Source organism: Leptosomus discolor, chromosome 7 (genome assembly GCF_034619465.1).
Source record: "Leptosomus discolor isolate bLepDis1 chromosome 7, bLepDis1.hap2, whole genome shotgun sequence".
NCBI lineage: Eukaryota > Metazoa > Chordata > Aves > Leptosomiformes > Leptosomidae > Leptosomus > Leptosomus discolor.
In genome coordinates, this window is record NC_141397.1 from 38,386,013 (window position 1) to 38,410,123 (window position 24,111).

At 56.3% G+C, this 24,111-nt stretch overlaps 1 protein-coding gene across 3 annotated transcripts; it reads left to right on the forward strand.

Annotated features, from left to right (window-relative positions):
• The first annotated feature begins 14,892 nt into the window (after positions 1 to 14,892).
• Positions 14,893 to 20,627, forward strand: AMOTL2 (angiomotin like 2). Of its 3 annotated transcripts, none has more exons than XM_086467898.1 (9): positions 14,893 to 15,635; positions 17,089 to 17,323; positions 17,847 to 17,991; positions 18,135 to 18,227; positions 18,892 to 19,187; positions 19,302 to 19,594; positions 19,719 to 19,930; positions 20,065 to 20,259; positions 20,569 to 20,627. In XM_086467898.1, the coding sequence occupies exons 1-9, from the start codon at positions 14,893 to 14,895 to the stop codon at positions 20,625 to 20,627; spliced, it is 2,271 nt and encodes a 756-aa protein (XP_086324024.1). The 3 variants fall into 3 exon arrangements, with proteins under 3 accessions (XP_086324024.1, XP_086324025.1, XP_086324026.1); XM_086467899.1 differs by having other exon boundaries at positions 20,104 to 20,259; XM_086467900.1 differs by having other exon boundaries at positions 20,107 to 20,259.
• The last annotated feature ends 3,484 nt before the right edge of the window (positions 20,628 to 24,111 follow it).

Consider the following 24,111-nt stretch of genomic DNA (forward strand, 5'->3'; position numbering starts at 1 on the left):
CAGAGGTGACTTGCCTTCGAGGACCTTGTCCCTGCTTCCACCCCTAAAATGGGCACTCCAGGAGGCAGACTCCATCTCGTGCCCAAGCGTTGGTATGGGCATTCTTGCTCAGGATGTGAAATTGCAGAGCACGAACTCAGCTCCTGGCTGAGCTGAGAAGGGCAGATCTGAATTCACACCCATCTTCTCCCCTGCCCACTGACGCCTCCCAGACATTCCTCCTTTCCCTTGGGCTGTCATGGTGTTGTTCGCCACTCAGCTCGGAAGTGACACTGCCATCACCACAACTCTGTGGACCAAGAAGGACTCAGCACGGGGTAGGGGACCCTCAGCTTCTGTCACCATTGCCATGGCAGGAGCTTGCCTGGAGGTGGCACGTCACCTCACCGAACCCCAGCTGCATGACAGCGTGGTGTCTGGCCCACTTCTGCTCTCGGCTCTCCACTTTCCCTCTCCCTGTGTGACGCAGCTCGCAGCAGGGCAGGATTCATGCCGCAAGCTGCCACGCTCCCAGACGAGCCCAGAGAGCCAGACTCCTGCCCATGGCCCCAGAGCTCATGCGTTGAAGAGGAGATTGGCGTGACAGCCCCAGTGCCCAGTCCGAACGCACTGGTGTGGTGGCCATAGGACCTTCTCACCCTCATCCCACCTTCGGGGCATGTGGTTAATGTTGCCTCAGGGAAGCAGACGGGGAAGGCAAGGGATGGGAAGGCAAGTAAAGGAAGACCAGGCAGGGCGGAGGAGACCTGAAGCACCCTGGTCAGATGTCCCAACCCCATTTTGAGGTCAGGATGGGAAGTCCCACTTGCCTTAATATTTCCCACCTCCCACCCCCATGCACTCCCAGCCGGGGCCCTGAGAGGGCAGCAGCGATGCCCAGGCTGGGCAGCCTGATGCTGGAGGGCTCTGGGAGAGCCCAGAGACAGCTCTGCTCTGAACTGTGTTTGGAAAAGGGCTGCAAACCGAGACCTTTGAAAGTCTTGGTGTGAAGAGAGAGTGCTTAGCTGAGACCTCCAGCCTGCCCAGCATCTGTTGTGGGCGGCAGCAGCAACAGTCCTCCTGACACCAGGTCTGCTGACCATGGCTCTCTCAGGGCTTTATCCCTGACCCTCTCTAGCGCAAGCGAGCGATTATACCTGACCACTTGTTTCCTGCATCTACCGCTCTTTGTCACATTTCATCAGTGGCTGCTGGATTCACGGATGCTCTGGTCCCTGCGTGGTGCTGGCCTGAGCTGTGTGTGGTGGCCATCTCCCTCGGGATGGCTCTTTGGCTGCACAGTGTGATTTCATTTATGTTTTCCTAACAAGATGGGGCTGTGTCTAGTGGGCCAGGTGCTGCTGTCATGCGTCACGCTGAGGTGTGTCATTCGTCTGTGGTCAAGATGCTGAAGACAACGGTGGTGATGATGACTTATGTCCCTGCAATGCCATGTTAAACTTCCTAAACACAGCCAGCTTATTTTTTTTTTTAAAGCAGATGCTGAACTTTGCAGATGTGAAATGCCTCGGGGGACTTGCAACAGCCGTAGAAAGAGAAGATGCTGGCAGATTCCTGGGAAAGGGACTGCACGCTCAGTAAAGCCCAGCGGCCAGCGTTAGGAGGATTCTGCTGGGAAAGCTGACATGGAAGCAAGGTTAAACATGGCTGCTAGACGGAATGGCACAGGCACTGACACGTACAATCATAGAAGAAACACGGAGCCACGTAGGAAAGCCTATCCTATTTACTGGGACAAAACCAGTTTCTGAAGGATGCATTCCTGTCCTAACCATAAGCTGGCTGTTGAAAGGTCTCCTGGACTTCTGCTGCAGTGGCTGGTGATGAACAGAGGTAGGAAAGAGAGGAGAACCATGAGGAAACTGCTTGCAGTAATGATATGAGGTACTGAGATGCAAACTCTCAGTAACTGGAGCCATGCTGCCACACCTGGATCCCATGGAGCATCCTCACAGCCACAGGGATCTCCGTGAAAGCTTGGGCTGCAGGAGGGGAGCTGGGGCAAGCTTTTGGGGCAGGCAGTCCTGCTCATGCCTGAGCATGGTCTGCAATTTGGGATAAATGCTCAGGGCAATCTGCATCTTCTTAGTGCACAGCAGGTGACTTGTCGAGTGCGTAAATGAGGATTTTATTCTAGGATAATTACAGCGTTCAGCTCTGGCACCCCCAGCACAAGAAGGACACGGACCTGTTAGAGCGAGTCTAGAGGAGGCCACGAAAATGATCCAAGGGCTGAACAGTTCTCATGTGAAGAGAAGCTAAGAAGGTTGGTGTTGTTCAGCCTGGAGAAGAAAAGCCTCCAGGGAGACCTTTTTGCTGCCTTTCAGTGTATAAAGGGGGCTTATAAAAAGGTGGAGAGAGACTTTTTACCAGGGTCTGTAGTGGCAGGACAAGGGCTAATGGTTTCAAACTGAAAGAGCGGAGATTTAGATTAGATACTAGGAAGAAATTCTTCTCTGTGAGAGTGGTGAGGCAGTGGCACAGGTTGCCCAGAGAAGCTGTGGCTGCCCCCTCCCTGGCAGAGTTCAAGGCCAGGCTGGATGGGGCTTGGAGCAACCTGGTCTGGTGGAAGGTGTCCCTGCCCATGGCAGGGGGTTGGAACGAGGTGATCTTTAAAGTTCCCTTCTGACCCAAACCATCTTGTGATTCAATGATGTCAAACATGAGCTTCCCTGTAACTCTCGCTTTCAGCAGACAACTTATTTCCTTATCAGTCCCCTCCGCCACTCTTCCAGAAACTGTCTGTCTGAGTGAGGGCCAGAGCTTCCTGCCAGGACAAGCCACTGACAGCTGGATTTGGAGCAGAAGTGGACAAGCCATATGTAACCAGGTGAGGTTGAATTCCACTTTCTGTGGGCTGATTTGCAGCAAGATGATGAAGGAGCCTTTATACGGCAACCAATCCTTTCAGAGGGGAGAATATTTCCAGCTTACAAAAATTTCGGGGCCTTCTTGCTTTCTTGTCCTGCAGGGCTTCTTTGTCTTCTTCACCTAGAGATTCAGAGCCTGATGTAGAGTCCAGATTATCCCACAACACATAGTCAGGACTAACTGCACAAGTGCGAATTCATTGCACAGATAACTTGATAAACAGCAGCAAGTTCTGGGAAATACAGCCAGAGAGTGAACTCCCCTGAAAAATTGATTCAAATTGAAAAAAGGAAGTTCAAAAGAGCATCAGAGAAAGGAGAAGCACGTCACTTGGACTGATTTTTTTTAAAGAAACCAAAGTACTCTTTCCCTCCTGCCTTTCTCATGGCCCCTTGAAAACCCACAAATGAAAAATATTGCTGCTGTTTGTCAAACAGCGACAGCTGGGGACCAGCGAGGGAGTGAGCTGGTCAGTCTGCCCAGGAGACAGGTTATTCTGTAGAAGCAGCTGAACCCACTGGCGGGACTGGACCTGCTCTAGCCTGCCCATTTCTATTCTCATTCAACCCTGATGGGGCTCGAGGAGCATTTCTGTGGAGGGAAGCAGTTGTGGGGGCAATGCTGCATCTCCTGCGTAGGCATTTGGGACCAGAGATGGTGGGAGTGTTTCCACTTGCTTCAGGGGGCTTTAGGGTAGAATGGGAGGTAACGGGTATCGACCCAGCATGGTGACCACTGCTCTTTGGCCAGGGGTCTTGGCGGTCAGAGCCAGAACAGCGGTTCTCCCTGCTCTGACGGGCTCGAATTCGGTGTTGCACTGATTCAGAGTGACCCCTGCCCGACTTGCTAAGGAGCAGGGCTGAGTGTTTCCAAAGAAAAACTCACGTTAACTCTGCCAGAAGGCTCTGGCGACCATATGGAGCTGGGAGAGGGGTGGGAGCCAGCCCTGACCTTTCTTGTACGGAGGGCACTACCGCTGACCCTCTCGCTCGGCCCCCTGGGGTGGCTGTTCCCATGCAGCTCAGGTTGTTCCACACAGCGCTCAGGCCTCTCTGCTAAATAAGACAATTAAATCCTTCAGTCCAGGTTTTAGGGTTTCCATGTGCTGCCAAGTATCTTAATCTGGGCTGTTTGGGGAATTTTTATCCCGTGGATCCCTCGGTATGCCTGGAATGTTTGCTTTTCCTACTGTGTGCGTGTGTTTGAGGCACTCCTGTAAAAACAAGAGCTTCCTGCCTGCCTTGTAAATCTTTCCTTGATTGGCAAAGTCACCTTTGGTGATTAATCAAGGGGCGAGTCAAAGCTGACACCCTCCGGGAGCTCGCTGCTTGCAAATGCCTGGCACATCAGTGAGAGACCTGCGAGGGGGACCAAAAGAGCTGGCCCGTCTCCAGAGCCTGCCGAGGAGACACATGTGGTGACACCAGTTTTCAGTAAGAGCCTGGGAGAGGAAGAAATAAACGGAAATTCCAGCGAGCTAAGGAAATGCTCCAGAGGACTGGGACTTGAGAGGCATTTTCTATTGTATCATTGAGTGCACAGCTAAAACATGCGGCTTTGCTTGAAGGTCTTTGCTCAGTGGCCAACCTAACCTTCCCACTTTGGGCTGGGCTGGGGAAGGATGAGGTTTACCCAATGCACGGATGAAGATTTCTCCAGGAGAGGGGCCCAGGACATCATAAAAGGGGAGGCTGCTGAGAAGACCAGGACCACCTTGTTGGTGCATTTGGGCTTCATCTCCATGTTCCCCTTGGAGGCTTCCAGGTGTGATACAGGGGTGCCAAGTTAGCTCTGAAGAACAGGTCACCTCCAGAACAACAAAAATAGCTCCAGTATCCTCAACAAAGGGGCTTGAATTTGCCCCAGCTAATGCAGCTATTGCTTTTCCAACACCTCAACTTGTATGCCAGCACCATCCTTGCCCAGAGCTGGCTATGGGATTCCTGAACTGATGCTGTGTTGTGCAGGGCAGACATGTGGACCGGTCCCCATGTTCACAGAGGAGGCTCACCTTGGCAAAAAAGCTGGCTCATAGAACAGAGCTGCAGGCTGACAGCCACAGGGCCAGCCACAAACTTGTTGCCATAAGCAAGAAGACCTTCACCGTGGGAGTCTGGTGGAAACTTGCCACCAGAGAGTTCAGTACCCACCATTTTCATGTCCTCATCTTCCCACTTTTTTCTTTGTTTTTCTCCATTGCTAGATGCTGTGTGCCAGGGGAGGGACAGTGCCAGGATGAGAAGGTCCAGGAGCAGAGCACTGAAGTGTAGTGTCACAGCTGAGCAGGCAGCCAAGGAGGGTCTATACGTCCGCCCCAGCTGAGCTGCAGGAGGAGGGACAGGTAGCAGCACAGGAGCACTGGGGATGCACATCCCTGCACAGAGCAGCCGGTGTGGCTGCTGGCTGCTCCCTGGAGCTGAAGTATGGAAAGAAGGAGCATTTCTGCCACGCACAGCTGTGAGAGTCTGGGCAGGGTCCTCCAGCATCTCCCCGCTCTTGGGCAAACTGCTCTCAAGGCCCTGCCTCTGTTTATCCTGCTGGCTAATAAATAGGTGCTAGTTATAGGTCATCCTGGAGCCCATGTCTCCACACCCATCTGCATCCCCCTGACAGACAAGACCAGAGGCAATACAGCCTGTGGGTTTATCCCTATTGCATCTTTCTTGGGCAGTGTTGGGTTTGAAGCTGCTGCTGCTCCTCCCTCCACTTTTACACCTTGCTTTGCCTCAGCTGTGTTTCCTCCATATGCTTGCTGGGCTGGAGGGAGCTATAGAGCTAGATGCTTTTCACCATCCCCTCTCCACATCTGTCCCCATGCCATCCCAGCCACTCTCACAGCCATCACACAGGAGAAGCTCAAAAACTCATGACGAGGGCATGAAGAGATGTTTCACAGCCACTTGGTGTCCACGGCAGGGTTTGCCTGGAGCTGCATCTGAATAAAGAGCCCTCTGGTAACCCAGCCACATATTAGCAGTGACCAACCTGGTGACACCTTCACTGTCACCATGCCAGCGGATGTTCAATGTTGTTAAGGTGTTACCTTCATGTCTGGCACACTGTTTGCTTGTGTTTTCACGACTCCACAGCTCCCAGGCATGGCTTAAGTGTTCGGATGTGGCTGGCACCCATCCCACCAGTGACACAGAGCTAGTCTGTCCCGTGCTGCATGGCCTTGTCTAATTTATTAACACAGAGTAGCTGGGAAGTCCTCTGCACTGGTACGAGACCAAGCGAGCAGGAGAGAGTGTGGTGGCAGAGTCCTCAGCTAGGGAAGTGCTGACAGCCAGGGCCAGTCTCCTGCAGACCTCTGCCTCCTCCTCAGACTGTCAAAGAGGCATTGTTTCTTACCAAGGCTTTTCCTGCCATCCTTCTGAAATCCTGCTGGATTTCAGCACCCACAGCCTTCTCCTGGACAAACTGGCAAGTCGCAGACTGGATGCGTGGTCTGCGAGATGGGTAGGAAATCGGCTCACAGGCTGTGCTTACAGGGTGGAGAGCCATGGTTTTGACTCCAGCTGGCAGCCTGTCACAAGCGGGGTTCCCCATGGATAGATACTGGACCTCAGGCTGTTCAAGATCTTCGTAAATTATCTGGATGATGGGATTGAAGGCACCCTCACTAAGTCTGCTGATGACATCAAACCGGGTGGTGAGGTGGACATGTCAGAAGGGAGAGCCATCTTACAGAGAGACCTGGAGCAGCTGGAAAAGCAGACTAGCAAGAACTGAATGAAGCTTAATGAAGACAAGTGCAGAGTCCTGCTCCTGGGATGACATAACCCAAGAACCCAGTACAGGCTGGGACCTGTGTGTCTGGGGAGCTTGCGGAAAGGGACCTGGTGATCTTGGTGGACAATGGGCTGAACAGGAGTCAGCTGGGAACTGCTGCAGCAACAAAGGCAAGTCAGATCCTGGGCTGCATCTGCAGGGGCATTACTAGCAGAGACAGAGAAGTGATCATCCCACTCAGTGCTTGTCAGGCCACACCTGGGGTGCTGTGTCCAGCACTCTTCCCCCCATTTCAAAAAAGGCATGGACAGACAGGAGAGGGTCCAAAGAAGGGCCACAAAGATGGTCTAAAGGTCTGGAGAACCTGCCCTATGAGGAAAGCTTGAAGGAGTTGAGTCGTAACTCCCCGGAGAAGTGAAGGCTTAGGGGGACTCATCACAGTATTCCAGTACTTCAAGAGCAGCTACAAAGAGGACAGAGGTGCTCTCTTCACAAAAAGCCACGTGGAGAAGACACGAGGCAATGCATACAAGTTACACCAGGAGAGGTTTCATCTCAACATAAGAAAGAATTTTTTTATAGTGAGAACAATCATTCACTGGAACAACTTCCCCAGGGATGTAGTGGAGTCCCCATTGCTGGAGGTTTTTAAGATGAGACTGGCCAGGGTGCTAGATGATCTCAGCTAGGCTCCCTTTCTCATGAAAGCCTGGTCCAGGTCCCTTCCAACCTGGGCTGTTCTGTGATCCTGACCTCTCCCACTCCCTTCCCTCCCTCCTTTACCCACCATGTGCAGTTTCTGCTGTCCCTGAGGGCATGGCCAATGCCCTGAGGAGGACATTCATCAAGGTTTGTAGGAAATGTATATTTTTGAGAGCTCCATGTCTCTACGGGTGCAATGGGGCAACGATTTCTAACTTCACCGGAGTGGATGTGCTGACCACTGCAGTGACACCCTCCCATCCCAGCCACATTATCCACATCTCCCAGGAAAACCATGAACAACTCCAAGAGTTTCAGGGGCAGATCCAGTGACTCTCCCAAGCCTTTGTGGCTCCAAAGCTCAGAGATGCTGAAAACACCATTGTCAGCTTTGGACTTCACAGGGAGAGCAGCAGGGAACCTGGGAAGCCCATTGCCATCCGGTGGAGGGACGCCCACCCCTCTGTTTGGGGGGATGCTCTGCCACAGAGCTGTGTGATTCATCTCCGCACTGTGACGAGCTGCCTACGCCGGTGCTGGTTCTCATTGCACAACAAAACTTCATTAGACACGGTACAAGCCAGCCAGCTCCTGCAGCGTTCCACAATGAGCGGTAATATTTTAATCTGACCTATGAGGAGAGGCAGCAATAACACCACCGAGCCTGGTCTGCAGGGCTTCTCTTTCCCCCCAGGGATGCTTGGAGGCAGGCTGTCTCTCCCCAAGGGACAGCCACCACCCTGGAAAACCTCAAGGTGACAGAAATTCTGCTGACCTTCCTCTTCCCTTCTTTTGCAGGCATGGCATGGTGGACCTCTGGTGCATCCCTCCTCACCCTCTTTGCCCTGCTCTGCACTTCATCGCAGTGCCTTTCCCTTGACACTTCTTTCCGTTGAGAAGTGCTCATACCCATCGCCTCCTTTCATGATAGCTGAGCAGCCCCTGAAGAAATGGAGGCATCAGCAGAGCTTCAAAGAGTTTGGCCATTTATTTAGTGTACTGATGTGACTTTATTACCTCTATGACATTTAAATGGAGGGAAAAAGAAGATACCATCTTCCTTGCTTCTTTCTTTCCATTCATCCGTCCATCCATCCATCTTTCCCACTCTGTATTCCATATTCTGCAAAACAAAGTTTGTCTTTACAATTTCTCAGGCAGTTAGAAACCTGTTGCTGGCTAAAAAGACCAGCCTAGCTGCCCTGAGAAGGTCTGTTGGGGGAGGAGCATGGTGAGGGCTTTGGGAGAACACCTGGTCTTTCTCCTGTCTGCTTTTGTTATTCAATATTTGCATGAAAATTTAAAAGCAGGTTGCTTGGTGGCTGCTGTCTCCCTTATTCCTGGTGGCAAGCTGCTGTATGAAAATGACTCTCACTTCTGCAGAGGAGCTGATGAAACAGCAAACAGGGCTGTGGATTCAGCTCCAAGATCCCACACAGCTGTCTCCCTCACATGCAAGAGAGATGGCCACAGATATGGGTGCACCAGGACACACTCCTTGCACCAGGCATTGATTCGCCCGGAGGTCCAAGTAGCGTCTGGTGCTTCTGCTGTCACCAGAGAATGGGGAAAGCAAAGTCTTCGCTCCAAATCCATATCTCCTGCTGCTTCTGAGCAAAGGGCAGATGGTGGCTGGGACCCAGCGGGAGCTGCTCCAGGAAGCTGCAGGGCTCGGGTGTAGATACGCTCCCTCCTCTCCTGCTGGAGCCATCGGATGTGCCACTGCCAATGAAGTGCCTAATTTGATGTCCCACTCCGTGGTGGAGCCCTTTCCCGGCAGGACAGGAACACCACGCTCACCCTAGGAGCTTGGTGCCCACCATGGCTGCCCCAGAGGGTGTACCCCAAACCATGCCGTGGTACCCAGAATAAAAGGGATGCTCCCAGGCTACTGCTATCCGACACACCTGCCCTTGTGTTACCCATTTGCTTTCCTCCTGTGGGTAACACCTCGAGGTGGGAGCACCTCCAAGTAAAGCTTGACAGCACGGGCTAGGATTTGGGATCCTGTACACCCTGACCCAAATTCCTCCCGGAGAGTGGCCTAAATCCCTCTGGACTGACCAGGGCAGGCAGGAGGCAGGTGAAGCAGCAAGAAGGTGACAAGTTCCTGCTGTGTTTGGGATACTGAAATGAAGAACAACCCCTGCCCAATGCTCTCCTTCCCACTTCGTACTTCACATAGCCTGTCCATGCATTGAAGACAGCTATTTGGCAGCCTGCTCTGTAAAGCATCATCACTAGGCACAAGAGTGAACAGCCCTTTTCTCTCCCCCAACCACCCCAGCATGACTTGGCCAGGGCTGCTCTTCCAGGGTGGATAATTCTCACTTCTCTGTTTGGGAGAAGCAATGCTGAGCTAATTTTGCCCTGGCTGTGTCCATGGCAGGTTATCTTCACAGCTGGGAAGATGCAAAGCTTCCTTAGGGATCCAGGTGGGTGCTTTTATTTTCATCACAAAAGAGCGATGGGCAGCGGGGTGGCTAGTGGCCCTCTGCCCTTCTGGGTGCTACCCCCCTCCTTTTGCAGGTGGTGACTCCAAATTAGAGTGCTGATCCCTGGCTTGGCTGTGGGTAGCGGGTATGGACAAGGAGGCTACGTCAACCTGAAGATGCTCCGGAGCAGAGACAAGTGTGCAAATGTGGCCAATGAGGGGATGCTGCCCGTGGCCACCTGCCTGTGGCAATTTCCCCAGTGGCACTGTGTCACCCCATGCTCCCGGTCAGCACTAGGGCAGGGGATGGAGCTGCCCCCTCTCCCCTCGATGCCATGTGTTTGTATGTGTGTGTCCCTGCCAGCCCTCCCACAGGGAGGAAATTGCACCCAGTGCTTTGCATTTCTCAAGAAAGAGTGAAAACGCCTCTGATGTGAGAACTTGGCCGAAGGACAGCGAAGGGCTTTGCTATGGAAATGCTGAGCCACATCCCCTGGGGTCTGGTGGCTCCCAACATCTTGCTGGGCCCCAGCAGGCAGCCACGCTCCACCTTTGTTCTTGCTGGCATCTCCTCGGCGGATGTCGGTGACTGAAACCAAAGCCCCGGGTCCCACCACACCGGCGCCAGCAGGTCAGGAACAACAAGCCCCTTTCAGGAAACAGGGAAATAAAGGAAAGCAGAAAAGGACAATTTAACATCCAGGAATGGAAATGACTCAGGCTGTTTAAAGCGCAGAGAAGAGGAGGAGGAGAAGGGTCCCGGCCCCTTTCTGATGGCCACGTGGCTTTGTCACAATTTTGCACATTGTCCCTCGCCTTTCCTACCTTGCCCTTTACATTGGGGTTTGACCCATGCTGCCTGCTTGCCGAGCTCCTGCACTGACAGCTTCCCAAAGGCTGGACAAGGCTTGGGGCTGTCCCTGCCACCAGGAATTGGTTTTGGTCTTGCTGAGCAGCTGCCAGAGCCGGAGGTGGCGATGGCCAGGAGGGTGAAGCTGTGGCATTGCAGAAGACACCTTGACTGCATCATGCTCACAGCCGCCCAGGGGTTTCCAGCCATGCTTCTCCCCTCCCCAAATTCCTAAAAAGGGGCTTTGTGAACACACCTGTGGTGTTAACTCCCTGGGTATCTGATTGATGGAGAACTGTGACAAAAGTACCCTTGCTGGGAAGTGGGGATGTCCCCTGTGTTACTGAAGTGATGGTTTTGGGATATCCCAGCTGCATGGCAGGTGGTCCTGCCCTCTTCCAGTGGTGGAGCCGTGTCTCGGGGGACAGCAGCCTGTGGGGATGTCCTTCTTTCCAATGAGACTGCCTGCCATGCACCCTGCATGGATCCTGTCACTGGGGAACTATAGGAAAGGCACTTGTGTGATTCCTTCAGCTCCAGCTCTCCTTCCCACCTAGTTGCACTTTGAATTGGGAGCCTGGGAGAGAAGCAGGTACCTGGAGGAAGCCTTGCAGGGCAAATCCCCATGGAGCAGTTTGGGAAGTTCAGCATCCCGCAGCCCAGCAGCGGGTCTCAGCGGCTGGGGTATGCTCTCACTGCTGTAACAATTGCCCCGGGAGATGTGCTGAGCTCAGCCTAAAGCCGGCTGCAAACCTCCCGTCCATCGCAGGCACCTTCAGCTGCCCACAACACCCTGGTTGTCCAGGCTTGGCACGGCTGAGGTGTTTTGGGAGCCACGAAGACAGCTGAGGTGATCTCATCCTGCAAGTATTTTCTTGGCTTATCGGCCTCGCCGATAAGGCTCGGTGGTGAGGTCAGTGGGAGGGTTATGCATTGCGGAGCTGTATGTCACCCGGGGAGCCCGGGACACCGGCACCTGCGCTCATCTGCTGATCCTGTGGATCCAGCTGGAGCCATGAGTCCCTGCCCCACGGCACGGCCCCAGCTGGGCTTTCCACCCACACTCTTCCACCTGCAGAGGGTCCATGGAGGCAGCCCACCATAGTGCCCCCACCGCTGCCTGCTGCCCACGGGTCCAGCCTGACATGTGGCTGCCGGCTGCTATTTCACCTCCTCCAGGGGGAAACAAAAAGTCTGAGGCTTTTTAACCTCCAGCATCAGAAGGAAAAAGAGGAAACTCTTCACATCACTTTCCAAAGGGGTGTTATCAGCCCAGGAGGGGTTTCCTGCTGCCAAAAATAGAGCAGTGTTGAGATAGGAAGGGAAGAGGGATGACGCAGGCATAGATAAGGCTGACATATGAGCCAGGAGAGCTGGGCTGGCTCTCTTGGGGCTCAGGGTGGGTCGTCCTGTCCCCTTGGGAAACAGCAGGGGAGAGCCACAGACGGGTCCCTCTGGAGGTGCTGCCACCAGGCTTGGTAGCCATCCATCTGTCCATCCATCCTTCTGCCTGGTGCTGGTGTTTCCAGGCTCAGCATGTGCTTGGGGGGGCAGGGACAAGAGCGGTACCCTTCTCTCCTGCCCACAAAGGGGTAGACCCTCACCAGGGTTTCAAGGTCTCCACGATGCCCATGGGGCTGGGGCCGATTCCCACCTCTGAAACTCCAGCTGGGTGGATGTGACTTGTCACTGGTAAAACTGGGCTGAAAAATCTTGGGGTTTGAGTCCTGTTATGGTTTGATGAGCTTCCAGGCACTAAGAACAGGCTCAGGACCTGCCTGTGTGGCGATACTGTAAGGCCTTGTTAAGCCTGAATCCAGGTTGACCACGCCAGAGCTGTGTTCTTCATCTTTGGGTCTGTAACATGGCACTCCTCTTCCTCCAAGCACCGATTCCTCCCCTTGCAATTTCTCTTGCTGCCTTTAAGCCTGTTACCTGCTCTATGTCAGGGATTTACTTTTTTCCCCCATTTTTTAGAGGAAAACCCAGAGGGAGAGAGCTGTGCCTGCAGCATCCCATGGCTTTTGGGGCGCTTGGCGTGGCCTAGGGGTGATACCAGGGTGGGATGGGGTGGATTTCACACCACCAGAAGCAACAAAGCTAGGAGTTGAGGCTGGAGACCACCGTGTGTCCCCCCGCCAGACCTGCCTCCTGGGTCTCCGCTGGTCGGAAGATGCCAAGATCCCTCTTGCAAGAATAGGAGCTTAATGTCCTGGAGCTAATTAGCAATTTTTCCTCTGCACCTGCCTTTCCGCTGCCGCCGCCTCTCCTCCAGCCATCTGCCGTCTCGGGGCCTCACAGGCAGCCCCGGCTTTGGGCTCCGCACCAGCAGCCATGGGCACTCAGGGCTGAGACGGGGCTTGTGTTTCTCTGCTTTGGGCTTGGGGGTTCTTGGTGTCCCCCTTGAAGGTGAGCTGGGGCTCTTTGGTGTTGAAAGTCAAAAAGGATTTTTGTCCCTGGTGGCTTCCTTCAGCCCCTTGTGTGCTGGGTGGCCAAGCCCTGTTGTGACCCATGGCCCTGCTGTGAACAGCGTCTGCCTGAGGAGGGAAACTGAGGCTGGGAGAGAAGCAGGGGATACCCAAAGGTGTCGAACCCAGCACCCGACAGGCAAGAGCTGGCAGGGATGGCTGTGCTTGCAGCCAGCCGACATCCCCCAGCCAGGGGGATATGAGGAGGGGGCGATGTGAGGGCAGAGCAGACAGGGCCAGCGGCTTTTTGTGGGCCTGGGTTGGTCCTGAAGACAATGGCACGTCTCTCCAAGCTGCTGGTAACTGGGAAGATTTATGCTCCCAGCCAGCTGGCGGGCAGATCTTGCTGCCCCCCGCGGCCCCAGCAGCTGCCAGCTCCCTGACAACATGCAGGGCTGGGAGTGACATCCCTGGGGCTCATGGTGCCGGTGGGCTCCGGTGGGTGCGGGAAAAGCCCTGGGTGAGTTTTGGGGTGATTTGGGGGGGTGGGGGGGAAGAGGGAGTGCATGTCCTGTTCCCTCCACGGGGCTCTGAAGCCACCAGCCCAGGCCAGCTGCAGCTGCCCCATGACCCCCGTGTCAGTGTTGGTGCTGGTGTTGGTGCCGGTGCTGGTGTGGGTGCTGGTGCTAGCACCAGTGCTGATGTGGGTGTGGGTGCAAGTGACAGTGTCAATGTGGATGTCGGTGTTGGTGCTAGTGCCGGTGTTGGTCCTGGTGTTGGTGTGGGTGCTGGTAACAGTGTTGGTGCCAGTGTGGGTGCTGGTGCCGCTATTGGTACCAGTGCGGGTGGGGGTGCTGGTGCCGGTGTTGATGCCAGTGTTAGTGTTAGTGCTGGTGTGGTTGTGGGTGCCAGTGCCAGTGTTGGTGCTGGTGTGGGTGCCTGTGTGGGTGCTGGTGTTGGTGCCGGTGCGGTGCCAGTGCCAGTTCCAGTGCTGGTGTCGGTCCCACTGTGGGTGTGGGTGTTGGTGTCAGTGTGGGTGTGTGGGTTCTGGTGCCGGTGCCGGTGTGGGTGTGGGTGTCGGTACTGGTGCCGGTGCCGCTGCCGCTGCCGCTGCCTCTGGGAGTGTTGGTGTTTGTGCCGGTGCCGTGCCGCCGGCGCTCCCCCTGCCGGCAGCGGCCCCGGCGGGGCGGGGCGGGGCGAGGCGGAGCGGGCGGGTCCGGTCCCGCATTCCGGGCATAGCAGCGCCCGGGCCGGCCCCCGCTGTCGGCGGGACGCCCAGTGCCGCCGCCGCGCTCCCAGGGCAGCACCGCCGCCGTCCCGCTCCGCCATGCCCCGGTAAGTGCCCCTCCGGCGGGGCTCCCACCGGCACCGGGACCTCCGTGTGAGGCCGGCTCGGCTTCTCCTGGCTGCGGGGGCGGCAGCGGGGGTGGTCCTGCCCGCCTTCCCGGTGCCTCCGTGCTTGGTCCCCCGGGGGCGCCTCGTTCCCCATCTCCGGCCCGCGAGGCAGCGCCGGTCCCTGCGGGGGGAATTCCCGGGTCCGTGAGGAGCCAGCCCCGGAGCCAGCCCAAAACCCCGAGCCGGCCCCGGCCCCCCGGAGCCAGCCCCGACCATGGGCATGATGAGAGCGTCGGTGCCCAGCCACAGCAGCGGCAAGGCTGCATCCACCCTCCCACCGCCGCCACGGGCTCCCAGCCGGCCGGCACGTCCCGGCCAGCCTGCCAACGTGCCGAGCAGGATCGCCGGAAAACAAATCCTTGTCCGTCAGGGTCTCGGCTGGTTCCCAGTTATCCCCTCTTTTCCCCATGCAGGTGCCTTGGCGTGGCCAGTTGCTACTAAGGTCCCTGGGGACGCCCTTCTCGGGTGGAAACGTGGCTTTGCCAACGGCGTGGATGGAGATGAGGACAGTGGAGGACTCGAATGGGACGGTCCTGCACCGCCTGATCCAGGAGCAGCTGCGCTATGGGAACCTCGCAGAGAACCGCACGCTGCTGGCCATCCAGCAGCAGGCCCTACGTGGTGGTGGCAGTGCCGGTGGTGCTGGCAGCCCTCGCTCCTCCCTGGAGAGCCTTAGCCCGGAGGAGAGCCAAATGGTGCAGCAATCCACGCGGCAGGAGCCGCAGGGCCAGGAGCATCACTCGGACCACATCTACTTGGAGAACAGCGTCTATCGGCTCTGCCAGCCCCAGCACAAAGGCGAAGAGCTCCCAACCTACGAGGAGGCCAAGGCGCATTCCCAGTATTACGCCTCGCAGCGGGGCAGGCAGCAGCCCGGAGGGGCCAGCTTGGGGATTCGGGGTGAAAACAGTCCACGCGGGGCTGAGAGCAGCACCCGGCATCCCGACGAGGGGCTGAAGGACCTGAAGCATGGACACGTGCGGTCACTGAGCGAGCGGCTGATGCAGGTGTCGCTGGAGAGGAACGGGGCCAAAGCGCAGAGCCCCATCAGTGCCTCCCACAGCTACCCCCAGCTCTCCCGCCACCACCAGCTCGCTGCCCTCCAAGGACAGCATCCTGAGGGGCCAGAGTTGCGGGGACCCCCACCGGAATATCCATATGTCATCCCTTCCCAGGACGCTTACCTGGCTGAACCCCAACCCTGCTCCCGGGAAGGCCCTGGATTTCAGCATCCTGACATCAGGTAACCTGCAGCCTCAGCCAGGGCGCCCTGGGAGCGGCTGGGATGGACACTCAGAAGATGCGGGATGCGGAGAGCAGTGGGGGCCTGGGGGCAGGCATTGCCAAACGCCTTGTCCTTGCAGGGCCAGATCTGGCTCAGGCTGCAGGGGTCTGCAGGGACCCCTCTGGTTCTCTCCTCTCCCCAGTTTCCCCTAGCACAGTTGGGTTTTTCCAACCAGTGATGAAAATTCAGCTGCCTCTGAGGAGCCTGCCCCCTCCCCATGCACTGGGAGGAATTTGGGGTTAATTTAGGAGGTGGAACCAGCTCAGCAAACAGCTAAATGTGGAAGAGGTATGGGGCAGGGCAGAAAGCAAACACACTCCCCGCTCCGTGGAAACCGACCCCGTGGTCTGGAGCTGGGGATGTCTGTGTAGCACCAGTTTGCTGCTGGTGTGGTAGGATTGCTGCCAAGCTGAGCCTGGGCTGGTGCTGGGTGGTTCGTGGATGTGGTAAGCGGCACTGGGCAGCTCTCCCCTTCCCTTTGGCAGCTTGGTGCCTCCAGCAAAGCCCCAGGTTATCTCTGAGAGAGGGCCACAGAGAGGTCTGGGGAGCCTGGAGGTCCAGGCATGGCCTGGCATTTGGGGAACGCTGGAAGCAACTACTTCCAGTGTGGAAAACGATGGGAAGAAGGAATTGGAGGCTCAATAGGAGGATGAATGCTGCTCCCAGCCCTACTAACGTATCCAGGCAGAGAGCGATAGCATCACTGACAGGAAAACCTTCTCCTTCCAGGCAACAAAGAGGGGAAGGGGAGCCATGAGGAAGATGTGTTTATTCTTCCTCGCTCCTATATCATCCCACAGGAATGCAGGCCCTTGGCGGGCAGCCTGCAGTGAAGCGGAGCCGGGCCATGCACTGCTGCCCCACTTGGGGTACTCGAGGTGGCTGCGGGTTGTTGAGGAACTTGGAGCGATCATGTGAGGGGCGGCCAGGCTGGCTCTGCTCCTCCAAATACAGTGAGGATGTATTGATAGTTTGGTGGTGAGGAGCCATGCCAGGAGCCCTTATTTTGCCCAGAAAACAAGGAAAAGGGGCAGCGCTGCCAGCTTCTGAGGTGCATCCTTTGCCGAGCTGCCATCCATCTGCAGCATCCTCAGCAATAGGGTGGGCCTGGGGGGCTGGGAGCCCATCCTGACCCGCCAGCCAGGTCCTGGAGTTGTTAGGTCAAGGCATCGCTGTGAGATGGGGTTTATTTCATGTTTGAGGGTGCTCGGGTGAGCTCCTTTTGGAAAGTAAATGCTTCCGAGCTCTGAAAAGCAGGATGGGTTCTTCCTGGAGCCTCCCTCCTACTTTGGGGCCACCCAAAGCCATCGACACCTGCTTGGCCCATGGATTTGGAGCGGTCGGTGGGATGCTGGAGGTGCTGTCCCACCCTGCCAAGCTCCTTGAGTGTCCCTCTCCTCCCTTGCTGCAGGGTGCTGCCCACCCACTTCCCCACCGCTTTCCTGCCGCCACCAAGCACCCTGTGCCCAGGCACCCTGGGTCCCGCTGGCGTGGAGGCCCTGGTGAGTGCCCAGGTGGTCTCGGCCAGCAGCCACCTGGCCCGGGCAGATGCAGTCCTGCAGGAGAACGAGAGGCTTCAGCGGGAGAGCGAGAAGCTGCGGCGGGAGCTGGAGAGCTGCGCTGAGAAGGCGAGCCGCATCCAGAAGGTGAGGGAATGGTGGCAGCACTGCGGCCATGGCATCGCGTCCACCCACCCAGGGGGATGCTCAACCAGCTGCTGTGAAAATTCACCCCCTTTAGTGTTTTAATCCCTTCTCCCCCTCCCTCCAGCAGCTTGTTCCCCTCCAAACAGCTGCGTTTTGGCCGTGTGGCAGCCGGGACGGGGGAGAAGGAGCCCATTCTCTGGTGACCACCTCCTTCTGCCTGTCCCCCCCCAGCCACCACAGAAAGCCCTTTGTGCAGCCACGTACAAGGGGTGGCTGTTCCCTGCTGGCCAGGCTGCAGCAGAGCCAAAACCCGCAGAGGGACTCTTCTGTGAGAAGAAAGGCAGAAAAAATTAGTTTCCCTCCCCAAAATGTGCGCTGGGGGTCAGCCTGCAGGGTCCCATGGGTGCGCTGAGCTCCTCTGGCAGCTCAGGTTGGGCTGAGCTACCCGGGTGAGTTTTGTCCAGCATTTTCTTTCCTCATTCCACAAATATCTAACCCCGGCCTGTCCCTTTCTCCACCCCAGCTGGAGAGCGAGATCCAGCGCATCTCTGAGGATTACAAAAACCTCGTCCAGGCATCTTCCAAGCGGGAAGCCTTGGAGAAAGCCATGAGGAACAAGAGAGATGGCGAGATGCGACGGCTCCAGGACTTCAACCGGGACCTGAAAGGTGAGGGACTCTTGGTGTTCCCATCTCTGTGGGTGCTCTCTGTGCTCCAGCTTTCCCCCCCACGGGAAGCCAGGCTTCTCTCACTTCCCCCGGCCAAAATCTTGTATTTAACTCTTCATTGGGTTTAATTGCCTTTGGACCAGAGCGGTTGGAATCAGCAAACAAGCAGCTGGCCAGCAAGACCCAAGAAAGCCAGGAGAGCAACCAGGGCAGCGTGGCCAAACTCCTGGCACAGAGTAAGTCCTGGGGGATGCCCGTCCTCACCCAGCTCCCTGTGGCATCTGTGAGCAGGACAGTGGGGCTCTGAGCAGGACGGTGGGGCTCAGTGCGTTCCCTTTCAGCTGGAGGAGGAGGCGGCGGGTGGCAGGCAGCAGCTCTCGCCCTTCCCTGGGGATGATGGAGCTGCTCTTGGCGCTGGACTCTGGCCGGCTGCGTGACCCGCATTCTCTGCATTCCTGCCGCCCTGCCGGCTCTTCCAGCACCGAGCCCGCACCCCCGCCCCACACCAGTATGGCCCTTCTCTCCCTCCTCCCTCCTATGTCTCGCAGCTGTGCAGGCCTGGGCTTTTTTTGGGGGAAAATATACCTAAATCCATTATTTTAGCAGAAAGAGTGTTGGTGTTATGTGGGAGGAATCGCATCACCTTCCCTAAAGTGGCTGGATTAATGCCAAGCGGCTTTTACCCTTCACAAGCCAAAATTTGGGCTGGAGCATGGCAAATGGAGGCTTTTGGCCGTCTACCTGAGCAGCTGTGGTGCCCATGGCCCCCATATACCTTGTGTGCTGATGGAGGGATGGCACAGTCAGGTTTGGGGGAGCAAAGAGACCCCATGGGGCTTCGTGGACCAGCCGAAGGGGTGGCAAAGCCTCCTTGGCTGAGACTTGGGAGCTCTTTTGCAGGCTACGAGCACCAGCAGGAGAAGGAGAAGCTGGAGCGGGAGGTGTCCCTGCTGCGCAGCGCCAACGAGGACCAGCGGCGACGGGCAGAGCTGCTGGAGCAGGCACTAGGCAGCGCCCAGGCACGGGCGGCCAAGGCAGAGGCTGAGTTGCGGAAGAAGCGGGCCTATGTGGAGAAGGTGGAGCGGCTGCAGGCAGCCCTGGGCCAGCTCCAGGCTGCCTGTGAGAAGCGGGAGCAGCTTGAGCTGCGGCTCCGCACCCGCCTGGAGCAGGAGCTGAAGATGCTGCGGGCTCAGCAGGTGGGTGCTGGCGAGCCACGGCGGTGGGTGCCAGTGGGCGACAGTGGGGGCTGCATCCTCCCAGCACCTCCTCATCCTCTCTTTTGGATTTTTTCTTTTTTATTGCCGCTGCAGAGGCAGGCGGGCACCGGAGGCAGGGGGATGCTGGAGTTGAGTGCCCACACGCTCTCTGAGCAGCTGAGGGAGAAGGAGGAGAAGATCCTGGCCCTGGAGGCTGACATGACCAAGTGGGAGCAGAAGTATCTGGAGGAGTGCACCATGCGGCAGTTTGCCATGGACGCTGCGGCCACCGCGGCCGCCCAGCGGGACACCACCCTCATCAGCCATTCCCCGCGGCACTCCCCCAACAGCAGCTTCAACGAGGACCTCCTCCTGGCCAGCCACAAGCACCAGGAGATGGAGAGCAGGTAGTCCCACCTCATCGGAGGCATTTTCCCCAACAAGCTTGTGCCGTGGTCTGGTTGGGCAGTGCTCACATCCTCCTCACCCCCTCTGGTTCCTCTCCCAGCTTCTCCCTCTTCTTCTCTCCAGGTTAAAAGCCCTTCATGCCCAAATCCTGGAGAAGGATGCCGTCATCAAGGTCCTGCAGCAGCGCTCGCGGAGGGACCCCAGCAAAGCCCTACAGGGCTCCCTGCGGCCAGCCAAGTCCGTGCCTTCCATCTTTGCTGCCTCCACCACCCTGAGCTGGCCGGGGGCTGGCCAAAGCGACCGGCTAGCCGAGAGCAGCTGCCATAGCAGCACAGGTAAATAGAGGCACCTGCCTGCTCCCTGCCTTCCCTCAGCAGCAGGGAGTTGCCTGCGATTTCCCCTGCGGTTTCAGTTTTGAAAGTAGAGAGCTTGGGGAGGAGGGATTTCTCTGGTGAGCCGTAGGGACCAGCTGGGAGGAGCCAGCAGTCCCTAATGGCATCTCCTCCAGCAGGCAAAGCCACCGCTGAAGGAGCAGTAGCACCTGCTGCGCTTCCCCTGCCCTCCCACTCCAAGCACGGCAGCAAGGACGGCAGCACGCAGACAGACGGGGCGGCTGAGAGCAGCGGCCAGGGCGAGGGCACTGAGCGCCCGGCTGGTTTGCTGGGTGAGTCCCCCGGGGATGGCACAGGGGAGAGCTGGGAATGCTCCAGCATGTGGGCTTGGCATCTAGGAGATGGGCTTTGCACAAGTGTTAGTGGTGTTTTAAGTAATTTTAAAGGCCCCATTTGAGTCTGGTGGGTTTGAATCCCTGCAATCCTCATTGCTTTTTTATTTTTAAGGTGCCAAGCTTTTTTCTTGAACATCTTGAGGGAAGGCTGGACCAGCAGTAAGCCTGCTGCGGGCCCTTTGGTGGGGTGGGTGCCGTGCGGATGCTCTTCACCTCTCCTCCACCTCTCACCTTTTTTCTCTACAGAGAGCTCGGCCACTGCCAGAGCCCCAGACCTGTCTGACATGGTGGAGATCCTGATTTAAGGCCACCCAGGGGCTGCACGCTGGCCCCTCTGTCCTCCCTGCCTGCCACACAGGCAGAGCCGCCCTGCCTGCACCCGCTTGGCACAGAGGAGCCTGCAGGAAGGAGGACTGAGCCTGGAGCTCAGCGGCATCTCGGCGGGTGATCACTACGCATGGGAGGGCCACCGACCCCGCTCGGCACCCACACGGGTCCCCAGCTGCGCGGGGCGTGCTGGAGACCGAGGACCCCACGGTGGCAGCGGGGCCTCGTGACCCCCTTGTAAATACCCCCAGGTTTTGTACGACAAGAACAAATGTGTTTATCGTTTCAGCCTCTTCTCCTTCCTGAGGCGAAGGGCTTCTCCCCATCCCCTCCCTTGTTGGCTCCATCCCAATCCCACCTCTGGGTTATGGCCATCTGCACCTACCCAGGTCCTTGGCCTCCGACTGGAAAATCCCTCTCTGTTCACACCAGCTGTACCCGCAAGCCAATGTCTCTGCACAAGGGCAGAGCCAGGAGGGATCCTCTGTGAGTCCTATTGACTGCCTGGATCCACATGGCCAAGCTGAGCTCCAGGAGCCCCAAACCTCCATCATCTGCATCCATCACCTGCCTCTGGATTTTTATCACGGGTGGGCAAGGGGTTTGGGATGGGCTGGTGGGGATGGAAAAAAGAAAACGATAATTGAGGGAATGAAAGGTGAAGGAGAAATCCCCTTGAAACCGGAATGAAATGCTTGGAGTGAACTGAGGACGGCTGATGGAGGTGGCTTCATCCCACCACCACATCCCCTGGCTACTGGCAGCTGGCTTCTGCCCATAGCCAGCACCATCTTGCTCCTCTGAGCTTGGATGCTTCCCATCCTTGCCCTTTGTGTATATATATTTTTTCCTCTTCTTTCTTTCTTCTTTAAACATGTGTGCATTTGCTGGACAACTGCACTTTTTTATTTTTTATCTCCCAGACAAGTAAAAAATGCATTCAGTTCTTGTGCATTGTTTACAAAGTTGAAAACAAACAAAATTATGAAAGAGGAAAAAGTAACTCCATAACTTAATATATTTTATATTAATATTGGTATTTCTTTTAAAGTATTTTTTTTCATGCTGTGAACTTTTTTTCCTGCCAAAGACTATGAGTTCTTGTTTGTGCATTTTAAGTTATCTTAAGTATTTAAACATAAACCCGGCTGTTTCATTATGCCGCCCTATACAGAGATTGCTGTAGCATTCCACTTGGTATGACAATATTTTAATTAAAAAAAACCCCCAAATATTGACCCATGGGTACTTTTTTTCCCCCATGTGATGGGGTGAGATGGAGGTGCTGCTGGGAGGAAGGGGTCTAAGGGTGGTGATCCCCTAGCTGAAATGCTGCTCTTCCCAGTGCCCTGGGACAGCCATTTGGGGTGCAGCTGCCTGGGAGAGGGGGGAAAAAATGTTCAAGAGCTTCTCTGTGTTCCCAAAATCCCTTTGGGATCCCATTTCCCACACCTTGACGGGGGAAAAGGATGGGCTTGCCAAGAAATGTCGATGTAGTTTCCTTCTTGTGTGTAGTACTCCTGTAACTCCATCCTGGTGGGATCCTCCTCCTCTTCCTTGCACCATCTGTTCCTCCCTCCTAAGCCCCCACCACGAGGACTCCTTGACGGCCATGTCTTCAAGCAAGGCTGGACCTGGTCCCAAAGCTCTCCCTGGGCTTGGTCAGCCATCCCCAAGCCCTTCACACCCTTCTTGGCTCCTTGGTCTCCTGGTAGACCAGAAGTTCTGGTGTTCAAGCTAGGGCTGCCTTAGGACCTCCACAGCCACACCGTGCTGCTCCCTAGCCTCCTCTGAGCTTTTTATTTGCTGCTGTCACTTGCCTTTCATTTTTAATAGCTGTCACATTAATGCTTGCCAGGGAGCATCCCTGGTGACTGCTTGAGTGCTGGCAGCCCAGCTGGACCGATCACCAGCGGGCTGGGGCTTTCCTCTTCGGCATTTATTGACAACTCAGGGGGTTTTTGTTTGTTTGTTTTGTTTTGTTTTGTTTATTTGTTTTTGTTTGGGTTTTTTGTTTGTTTGTTGGGTTGTGGGTTTGTTTTTTTTTTTTTAAATCCTGCTGTCCCTGGGGACCAGGAGATCTTGTGCAATGGGCTTTAGCTCGGATTATGCAGAACAATGGCATAAGAAACCAGCTCTGCTGCCAGCTCCTCCCTGGAAGGTGGCTTAGGACTCCGTGGAAGATCACTGGTCTTGGTGAGACTGTGGTGTTGAACACCGGCTCAGCTCCACCCTTCCTACCCAGGAACCTGGAAGGAGCATGGTTGAAAATTTGGGGCTTTCTGTGACCATGGGACAGGTCTCTGTGCCTGCAAGAGCAAGTGAGAGAGACTCGGGGCGATCGGAAGCTCGGAGCCAGGCTTCTCCTTGCACCCATGGCTTCTGGGCTTTGCAAGCAGGGAAACAAGGGCATGTCTGAAAGGGACTCACCGAAATGATGGGGAGGACTGGGTGGGAAGCTCATGGGGAGCTGCTGCTCCTGGGAATATGCTGGCAGATCCTGGTGGCCTGCAGCCGGGGCTGTACCTGCCTTGCTTCCCCCAGCTCCTGCTGCCTGAGAGCTGCAGGCAGCCACCCGGGAAGGCTTGCAGCATTCCTGGCATACCGCAGCTCTCATGTCCCACACTTTATTTATCCAAATCCGGATGCGGAGCAGCCTTGCAGCAGGTTTGCCGGCAGCTTTCTGGGTCTAGGGATTCAGGGAATGGGCTCCTCTTGAGAGCTTTGCTCACTGACTGCTTGGCCATCATCTGTCCTGCCCATTACCTTGCAGCCCCCCACCCCCAGGGCTTTCACAGTCTCTGGGAGCCAGAAGAATGGGGAAGCATAGCCCTGCATGAGTGAAGCGGCAGAGAAGTGTACAAAAATGGGAAGGGAAACCCCAAAGCCCATTTGTGAATGCAGGACTTAGACCGTGGGGAGAGGATGCCCAAGCCCGGCAGGTTGGGGCAGGATGTCACGGCTCCTCCTGCTACGCCCTCCCAGGATGTGGCAGCAGCGCCCAGATTTGTTTGTTTTGGTAGGGTTGCTTTTCAGCCAGAGCAACAGCCTGATGGAGCTCTGTACCTTGGCACGAGGAAGACTGGTGTGGAGGTGGGTTCTTACCTGCTTTATCGCTCTGTCGTCACAGGCATTTCCCTCTGCTCTTTCTGCACTATCTCACTGGGTTTCACCATCTTTTATCCCACCTGTGTCCTGCTCAGGCCAGGACATGTCCCTGTCACCGCGACATGACTGAAATACCATGTGGGAGCCAAAACTCCTGCTCCTGCTCCCATCCTGTGGCTATGATCATTGTGTCCTTGATCCTTGCATCCTAGCATCTTGTGTCCTTGATCCTTGCATACCCATGTCCCTGCATCTCTGTGGCCCTGGATCCTTGTGGCCCTGGGTCCTTGATCTCTGCAGCCTTGCATCCCTGTATCCCCGTGTCCTTGCATCCCTGCGTCCTCAGTCCTTGCA